This window comes from Myotis brandtii, unplaced genomic scaffold, assembly GCF_000412655.1.
Source record: "Myotis brandtii unplaced genomic scaffold, ASM41265v1 scaffold441, whole genome shotgun sequence".
Lineage (NCBI taxonomy): Eukaryota > Metazoa > Chordata > Mammalia > Chiroptera > Vespertilionidae > Myotis > Myotis brandtii.
The window spans coordinates 1,635,314-1,644,938 of record NW_005366873.1 but is presented as its reverse complement, the minus strand read 5'-3'; the positions used below and the strand labels follow the sequence as shown (position 1 = coordinate 1,644,938).

The following is a 9,625-nucleotide window of genomic DNA, read 5'->3' as shown; positions in this document are numbered from 1 at the left end:
GAAGGGAGGAAGGAAGGAAGGAAGGAAGGAAGGAAGGAAGGAAGGAAGGAAGGAAGGAGGGAGTTTAGTGGTATTAATACTGAAAACTCAAGTCAGGTTTAGTCTGAGGAAGTGTCTACTAGATTTAAGGAGGCATAGCAGTTTTTAATGGAATGTTGGGATAGAAGTTTGGATGAGTGGAGAAGGTTAGAAGAACAAAGAAGTACTAGTAAATGAAGGACAGGTAGAGATGACCCTATAAAGATGTGTGGCTGTGAAGGAAAGAAGAAAGGTAGGCGAAGGTCACTGGAGCTTGATGTTTGTAAGATATAATAATATTTACATGTAGAAAGAAAACAAAGTCAGTAGAAAGAGAGCGGTAAGAGGAAAGGATAAAGAAAGAATAATCAACGAAGACCCTTAGAAGGCAGGAGCGCATGGGACCCACAGATGAAGTAGAGAACAATTCCATTCAGAGAGGAACAGGAACATTTCTTCCATAACAGAAGGAAATGAAGGAAGAATGGTTGTAGATGCAGGCAAGTTCAGGGGATGAATAGCAAGAGGTTTTGAACTTGTCAACTGATAGCTCCCATTTCTTCTGTGCAGTCAGAGTAAATAGTAAAGCGAGAAGGAAGATGAGCAGTATGAAGAAAGCCGTAAGGTTTAGAAGAGATGCTAAGAAGATGGGGAGAAGGCTCTAAGGACACATGATAGGATTTGAGGTGCGTTAATATTCCCAGGTGAGGTTGCTAACCATGGGTTTATAGCAGTATCACTCTGGAGGATGGTGAAGATTTCTTTAGCAACACTCAGCAGCCTCGGTATGAGAAGTATTTGGATTCAACCTGAATCCATGCTCTGCCAGGTAATGTCATGAGTAGTTTAGCTAAAGGGTTTTATAAGAAGCCAAGGAATAACTTCAGATCCTGACCTCAAGCTACATGCATACAAAGATAAAGATATAGATGTATATCTAACTTGTAGGAGAAAAAGTAACTATTGTGTGTAAGTAACAGAATTTGAAAGCTAAGTAATGAATAAAGAAACCAAGGTACAGTCTGTCTTATAAACCGCTACTGACAATGTTCAGGAAATATAAACTTTGATTTTTTAGAAGCCATGATGGGAACTTCAAAGATAATCCAAAAAATTTCAAGAAAGACCAAAACTTAAAATTTTTTAGCCAGTAAAATTTTTAAATTATTCTTGTTTGATGCAATAATTGCATTTAAAAATAGAAACTTGGGATAGAATTAAAAAGCCTGTTGATTAGCACAAACAGAAATTGTTCATTTTATACCTTTGATATTGCTCCTGTATCTGATCTGCAATTTTCATTTTGTCCAAGAAGTTCTGAATTTCAGCTTTCTGGCGATTAATAATTTCCTTATATTTCGATAATTCATCTTCTGTTCTTAATCGTTCATCTTCTAGACATTTCACCTATCAAAATCATAACCAAGTTTAACTACAAACAATATTTTCTTGTTCATTATTAGCTATTTCAGGTAGTGGTTATATATGAACAACCTAAGCTGAATTCTGAAGCAGTGTTAGTTAATGTGAAGAAAACATAATGGGAAGTTAAAGTCCTGGGTTTCATCTCAGATTTCCTCTGATTTAGCCATGGGAATTTCAGTATATCACTTTATTTTTGCTGAATCTCCATTTCTTCACCTGAAAAGAGGACATACCTCCCCTACCTACCTCAAGGAACTGGCGTGGAGAACAAAGAAGTGTACAGGGAAAACACTTTGAAAATTACTGTGCTTGCAAACTCAAAGTGGTTACTTAAAAGCCTATTTCTAAATAAATGTATGATATACAATGGTACTGTTTCACAATTACATTAAAAGAGATATTAGTCTGACAATAAAGACAATAAACACTGAAAAGAACTTAACAGATTGTTAGAAATTAAAACTGTATACAAGACTATTAAATATACCCAGGAGAAGTAAAAAGAAACTCTATTATTTTCTCATAGTCACGGTTCTAAAATCCAATTATCTTTCCAATTAATTTGCTGATAAGACTGCCTTTGGATCAGAGGCCCAAGGTTAAGTTATAGATCCAGCAAATGTGTTAAAAAAGAGGAATGTTGGGAACACTTGGAAGGGGTTGAAGTAGAAGACATTTTCATTTCAGTAAGAGAGTCCATTTTATTGCTAGGGAATTGATATTCTACTCCTATGAGTTCTTTCATTTGGAAAACTTCTAATTAAATACCCTTTCCCCAACAGTTTAAAAATCAGAATGAGTCCAAAATTAAAAATGTTTACCCTTCGTCTTGAGTCACGGCCACAGATCTAATTACCTTTGTTCTCAGTGTCCGCAGCTCATCCATGCCCTCCTTAAACGTCCTCTTCAGGTCCTCCAGTTCCTTGATTTTGGCATGATGCATCTTTTAGAAAGTTTAAAAGAAACCACAGATCATTATGTACTAAACTAGATCCTGATCCTCCCAAAGGCTTTAAAAGTAGATGACAATGAGTACTCATTATTTCTCTCCTGTATTTATTACACAATCTAGGGCAGTGGTCGGCAAACTCATTAGTCAACAGAGCCAAATATCAACAGTAAACGATTGAAATTTCTTTTGAGAGCCAAATTTTTTAAACTTAAACTATATAGGTAGGTACATTGTTATTAACTTAATTAGGGTACTCCTAAGGCTTAGGAAGAGCCACACTCAAGGGGCCAAAGAGCCGCATGTGGCTCGCAAGCCGCAGTTTGCTGACCACAGATCTAGGGTATACAAAGAACTACTCACCTCTAGCTGGTCAGATTTTTCCTGCATTTGTTTTTCAAGCTCTCCTTTTGTGACTCTGAGCTTGGCATCAAGCTCATTTGATTTAATTTCTTCTGACTCCTAATGGGAAATAAATTTTAAAGGAATGACTTAATTTGTAAAGTTTAATACTTTGAAAAGTGAAGAAGGCTTTTGCAATTAAGTGTGTTAATTAAGAAATACATAGTATATATACCTACAAATGATTACTTCATTGAAAGACTTTAAATATGTTAATTTTGCAAGAACAAGAATTGCATACCTAAGATATGTAACATAATACACAGTGGTTTTTTTGAACTTATACATCTACAAACATGTACTCTTTATTCTTCTGACGTTTTCTAGTGTTTTTATTTAGTTAATGAGATCTCTATATAAGCTACAAGTACTTTAACATCAGAAATAAACCTGTATTTTATTTAATTGACCTACCAAATACATCCCACACTTCAAATATTACAGATACAACCTTTAATGAAACAATATTAATATTGGCATAATTTGTTACTAATCTATTTGAAAAGTTAAGCATACCTGGTATGTTTTTATCATATCCTGACAATTTTTTCGTATCTGATCTGCTTCTTCCTTTGCTTGGGTCAATTTTGTTGTTGTCTCTTTGAGTTTATCTTTGGTTTCCTGCATTGATAAAAGGACAGTGACAAACGTGGGCACAATGATGTGATGAATGGTAGGAACAATGACCAGGGCAGAGAAAGTTTTTGTCTCAGCACTGCCACTGAGGGGCCGAATAATTAAAGCCATTAAATAAAGTTAAATTTCATAAGGTTCTCAGCAAATCACTAGAATTTACTAACTAACCTGGTAAGACAACAAGAGCACACAGAGAAGACAATTCTTTGGTTATGGCCGTGGTATCTATTAAAAACTGCTTTCTTATAGATTTATGCTGCAGTTTGGTTTCTATTCCTAACCACTCACCTGAAACAACAATTCTGAAGGTTTGTAGGGACTACTCTCTCGTCAAATTCAATTACTTATTTTTTCTCGTTTCTTCTTCTTCTTGACTTTGCTCCAGTTCTGACCACTCCCTACTCGTTGAACATCCTTCCTGTTTCCATTACAAGACAGTATGCTGTTTTGTCCCTCTTCATTGTTGCCTTCTCTAGCTCCTCAACTGCCTTTCTGTTTCCTGTGGCAATTTCCCAAGATCTATCCCTGCCCTCAGCTCTTTCTCCATACTTCTGCAGAGTACACACCAGTCCCAGGGATTTGGCTATCATGTTGATTTCAAATGAAAACATCTGTTCCTCATAGCTTCCCTTCAGAAAGGGGCAAATGCTGCTATTGTGCTTCCCATCGATAGAATCCAGGGCATCCCTGGATTGTAACAACTGGTACAGTGGACCACAGCTTATGTGTTTTCCCCTTTGGGAAGCAGCACCTAGCTCAGAACTTGCCCCTTAATAGTGGTGCAAGTAACGTTTGTTGAATTAATAAAGGAAACATAATATATAAACTTTCTGTTCTAGTTAGGGTGGTCTTCCCAAATACCAATAGTTTTCCCCCTTTATTCTTATTGTTCCTCCACTTGTAATACCTTTCCTTTCATCTCTTGAACCACCTCTACTTCATCTATCCTTCACATACTGCTTCTTATATGCCATTTGTTTTTGTATAAACCTAGCATACAATTAAGTATTTACTTATATACTTTTAGTTGCTGTTTATAGTAATAATTTTGACTTGTATTAAAATTCAGTGTCACTTTTAAAATATAAATATTTGGAGACTTTTTCTAATATATATACTTTTTAAATGTTAGAATATTATTCCAACAAGAGGACACAGAGAGAGAAACTTTATCTGGTGTCCCCTCCCCCCAACTTCTATATGATCAGTAACTAAAACAGAGTCTGACACACAGGAGGTACTCACTTCATTCACTCAAAAAATAGCAATTGAGAGATTTCTATATGCCAAATAAATACTTATTAAATAAATAACTGAGTAAGAGAAAAGTGAGAATCACATTAAATGTATGTTGGTTAAGGTATTAACTACGTTTCATTTGCTGATTCATTCAGTATTCATTGAGCACCTACCATGTACCAGGCACTGTACTATGCTCTGGGGAAACAGTGGTCCTTAAAAAAACCAGACAAAATCTCTACTCTCACAAGCTGATATTCTAGATGAAGGTACATAATAAATAAAATACATAAGTGAAAATGTTGTATTAGATAGTGACAAGTGCTAAGGAGTAAAAATAAAGACATGAGAAAGTCTGGGGGCAGGTGTTGAAAATTTAGAGAGGGTAGCCAGGGAAACTTTCATTGGGAACGATGGGTCAAGACTTGAGAGCAGTCAGCAAGATTTGCTAAGGGACTAGATATGGTGACTGAGAACTCAAGGCTAAATCTAAGGTTCGCAATCACCAAATATGCAGGCCCAGGCTATCCTACAAGAGTCACTAAATTAAACTTTATGCCTCATTAACTATTACTGCATTTGCTTTTAAAACTGATTCTAATGATTTTTCCATTGCATCACAGTACTCACCTTGTGCAAATCCATTTCCACTTTTAATTTGTTTTGTGCCCATTTTACTTTAATGATGTGAGAGTTGATCTCTTCCTTTAGTTTGTCTATTTCTCTGATGAGTCTAGTAGTTTCACCTTCCTAAAACAATACCACTAGGTCATATTTTTCATTTTACAGTCAACCAACTATTTGTGTATGTTTATACCACCTCAAAATAATCAATACAATAACACAATTCAGAAGATGGCACATTATTATGGCCTATAAGCCATAAAACTGATTTAAAGTGCAAATCATAAGAGAGCAGTAAAATCCTAAATCCTGTTTACAGACATAATTAACATATAACTTAACCAACTAGATATGTTGCAAGTACAAGCATACCTTTATTCTTCTCAACCACCTGGCTTTAAGGTAAAATAAGAATTAAATTGGTTTTGCCAGAATTTCTGAGACAATGACAACTTTCCTGAACTAAAAGTTAATTTATAAAAAATAACATTAGCCTGGCCAGCATGGCACAGTGGTTGAGCATCAACCTATGAACCAGGAGGTCATGGTTTGATTCCGGTCAGGGCATATGCCTAGGTTGCGGGATCAACCCCAGTGTGGGCATGCAGAAAGCAGCAATCAATGAATCTCTCTCATCACTGATGTTTCTCTCTCTCTCTCCCTCTCCCTTCTTCTCTTAGATCAATAAAAATATATTTTAAAAAAATAATAACATTCATCATCAAGAAGTGATAATCCACTGGAAATGAGACCATGCAATCAGGCTGCTAGTTAACGCAAGGACTCCGAATAGCTCAGTAATTAAATCTCTTCGGACAGCATCTAAGAACAATGTTTGTTTGTTTATTTTGTTAATACTCACCCAAGGACATTTTTTCCATTGATTTTTAGAGAGAGTGGAAGGGATGGGTAGAGACAGAGAGAAACATTGACTGGTTGCCTCCCACACACACCCCAACTGGGGCTGGGGATCCTGCAACTGAGGTACGTGCCCTTGACTAGAATTGAACTCGAGAACCTCAGTCCATGGGCCAATGCTCTAACCACTGAGAAAAATTGGCTAGGGCTAAGAACATGTTTTTTTACCCAAAAAAATGCAAATTCTATTCTATGATGAGTAAGTGTTACATTAGGATTCTGGTTAAATGATACTTATTAAACCATTCACACTTTGACACTACTATGTATATATCTTGCCAAAATCTTCCTTTGAGGCACAAACTAATTTCTTCAACATATAGATTTAATGAAAAAGTTGTTTAAAATATTTATCAAGAAAAAGTTATCTAATAAACAACATATGTTAATTTCTCATCTTTTTCCAGTAACATTTTCTGCACACAGATAACTGGAATTACTAAAGCAATCATATACTTAGAAGATAAACTAAACAACTTGATGTTTAATAGTGGTTTAACCATGATAAGTTATGATTATCTGATTAAGAAAAAGCAAACAGAATACATTTCAAATAAGGTACAATAGAGCAAGTTATACCTTTGTTTCATACAGTTGGTGCAAACGTCCTTTCTCTTGAGAAAGCAACTTAATTTTGTTAGTGTTTTTCTCAGTTTCTTTATTTGCATCTCTAAGTTTCCTCTCAAGTATCTCTTTTTCCTTTCGGAGGTCTAAAGCTTCTTTCTCACCTCTTACATACTTCATTATCATTGCTTCTTTTTCCTGGCGAGCCTCTTCACATTTCTTATTGGCCTTTGAAAAAAAGTACCTAGCATTAAATTTTTCAAATAAAGCTAAATTTTAAAATATTTTTCTATAATATTACCAATGTATTTTTTGGTTTTGGAACAACATTCCCAGGACCTGTGTTGTGAAATTTTAAAAAGGAAAGGAAAAATTCAAAATTATAGATAAACAATAAACAAATTAATGTCACTAATATTTATTTTACCCTTTCCTATTCCTTTTATTTTCGCTGATATTGCTGCTATTTTCTATTTACTTCCCTGGATCCACTTTCCCACTCTTTCCCATCCACCCTGAGCTCCAGCAAGAGGACCTCAGACACCACAGCAACAAGTTTCCTTGCCTCAGACTTCCAGTTGGTTCAGCCAACAGGAGTCACTAGACAGAGATCAGGAGGGTAGGCAGAGAGGGAGATCTGGCTCCTCCAGAGTCACCACAGGTTGGAAAGGAGACTGCTCTGGTCAGGTGCTCTCTCTATACAACCACTGTCTCTGAGTTGCACGACCTGTGCCCTCTCCTATTATTAGCTATGGAACAAGGACTGGGATATAAAGGGATTGGAGCAGGAAGGGAGAAGTACAAATGAAGAAGGACTTTCATTTTTCATTCTACACATTTCCTAAGTTATTAAATTATTTGTTGTAAGTAGCACATTATTTTTATATTGCTTTAGCATTTTTTAAAAAGTTAATTTTTATAGGGATAAAATTATCCATTCCTAAAACACCACTGATGTCCAAAATCATCTAACAGGATTAGTTTACGTTCATAAACAAGAGAGAATCACCAGAAAGTTAATAATGATAATGACTTGAAAAATACCTGTTCCATCCGATGGGCCATCTCTTTGTGTAACTGCTGAACAGCATTTTTAGTTGCAGTATCTTGAGCTATTAGTTTATCTTTGGAAGCTTTAACTTCTTTATTAAGTTCCTCTATTTTTGATTCTAACTGTAAAGAAAATTATTTCCATATTATTTTTATAGCTGTATCAAAACAGACCATCACTACCTCAAATAAATATAAACAATATAAACACAAGGAAAGCAATATATTTCAAAAAGTAAATGTTAGCAATGTTTCTGTATCTCATTAGAATTAAGTTAGTATAAATCTGGAGCAGATTCTGATTAGATGGATGGTAAGCTTTAGAGCAAGCATGTCAAACTCGCAGCCTACAACGAATATTTTTGCATCCCAGCCAATATAACGGCATGTAAGAACCATTTTAATAAAAATTTTGTGACTTAATTTTTACAATATCCTGTTATACATATTCTATAAAAATAAAAGCGTAATATGCTAATTAGACCGGACAGCCAGACGTCCTTCCGGACGACCTTCCAGACAAAGCCAGGGCTGCAAGGGCCAAGCCCCTTGCACGAATTTCATGCATTGGGCCTCTAGTTATCAATAACGAACTACAACATTCGCTAATGACTGATTACTATAATTGTGTTGCATTCATTTCCCTTAAGCGCCCTACGCACAGGTGCACCATTTCTCTCCTCTAATACTAGCAGCGAATATTTTAGCAGCCAATTGCCACGTCATTAGTCTTAAACAGACTTTTTTTGTGTGTGCAACAGGAAATATTTCGCTTTCTGAGAACAAGAAAAATAGGTTTGTGTTACACTTATTAATTTGTGCAGTTATTCAGTGTCTGGTAAGTTATTGTTCAAGAAAAAAATATTAATTTTCATTAAAATGTTCTATTATTTTATGTTAATGATTACTCATTTATTTCAGCCCTTTGCATGTCTCTATCAAAATAAACCTATGAAAATTGAAGCTTTTGTTTTTTTTGCAGCCCATATACATTTAAACCTTGTTTATCTGGCGCATGTTAGCCTTTGAGTTTGACATGCTTGCTCGAGAGTAATTACTATGGAAATAACTAAAAAGTATAGTGAAAATATCATAAAAGAAATTTAAATATTACATGCAAAAGAAAATAGTTAATAGATAAATAGGGGAACAAAAAAACAGGAGACAAAAAATTAAAACTGGAAGATATAAATCCAACTGTTAATAATATTAAATGACAGCAAATTAAATAATAATATCAAATGGCAGAGATTGTCAGATTGGAATAAAAAAACAAGATCCCAAATATGTTGTCTACAAGAGATGCTTTAGATCCAAAGATATAAATAGACAAACTAAAAGGATGAAAAAAGTTGCTATTTGCATATATCATGCAAACAGCAAATGTAAGAAAGTAAGAGTGCTACACTAAATATCAGATAGGCCGGCCAGGGGGAGGGGCCGTGGCAGTTGGTGGGCCAGCCCCACCCCCAATCGGGGTGGGGGGCAATCAGGGGTGGGGCCAGCCACGGGGAGGGGTTGAGGGCAGTTGGCTGGTCAGCCCCACCCCCTGGTCCCCTGGTCGACACTCCTGGTCAAACTCCCAGTCGAGGGGACAATTTGCATATTAGCCTTTTATTATATAGGATTATCTATTATCTACTGTTATTCTCATTATATAACTTTCTGTGAAAGATGACACAAAAGACTCTTAAGGCTAGAATGCTTCTAATCCTGTCTATAGAAGAAAAAGCAGCTCAGAAAAAAAAAAGAGCAGCTCAATTTTGCTACCAGTCTAAATATTCACTTTACTGATCCATG

The 9,625-nt window shown here is 35.6% G+C and overlaps 1 protein-coding gene across 1 annotated transcript in view; it reads right to left on the bottom strand.

The window, feature by feature from the left end:
- CCDC186 (coiled-coil domain containing 186) overlaps positions 1–9,625 on the bottom strand; it is a 41,463-nt gene that overhangs the window by 12,720 nt on the left and 19,118 nt on the right. Inside the window, exons 4-10 of the mRNA XM_014546354.1 lie at positions 7,820–7,948; positions 6,791–7,003; positions 5,300–5,419; positions 3,311–3,415; positions 2,756–2,854; positions 2,300–2,386; positions 1,283–1,425 (exon numbers count right to left, since the gene is read on the bottom strand). Of these exons, the coding sequence (XP_014401840.1) occupies positions 1,283–1,425; positions 2,300–2,386; positions 2,756–2,854; positions 3,311–3,415; positions 5,300–5,419; positions 6,791–7,003; positions 7,820–7,948 (896 nt within the window). The remainder of the gene's footprint in view (positions 1–1,282; positions 1,426–2,299; positions 2,387–2,755; positions 2,855–3,310; positions 3,416–5,299; positions 5,420–6,790; positions 7,004–7,819; positions 7,949–9,625) is intronic.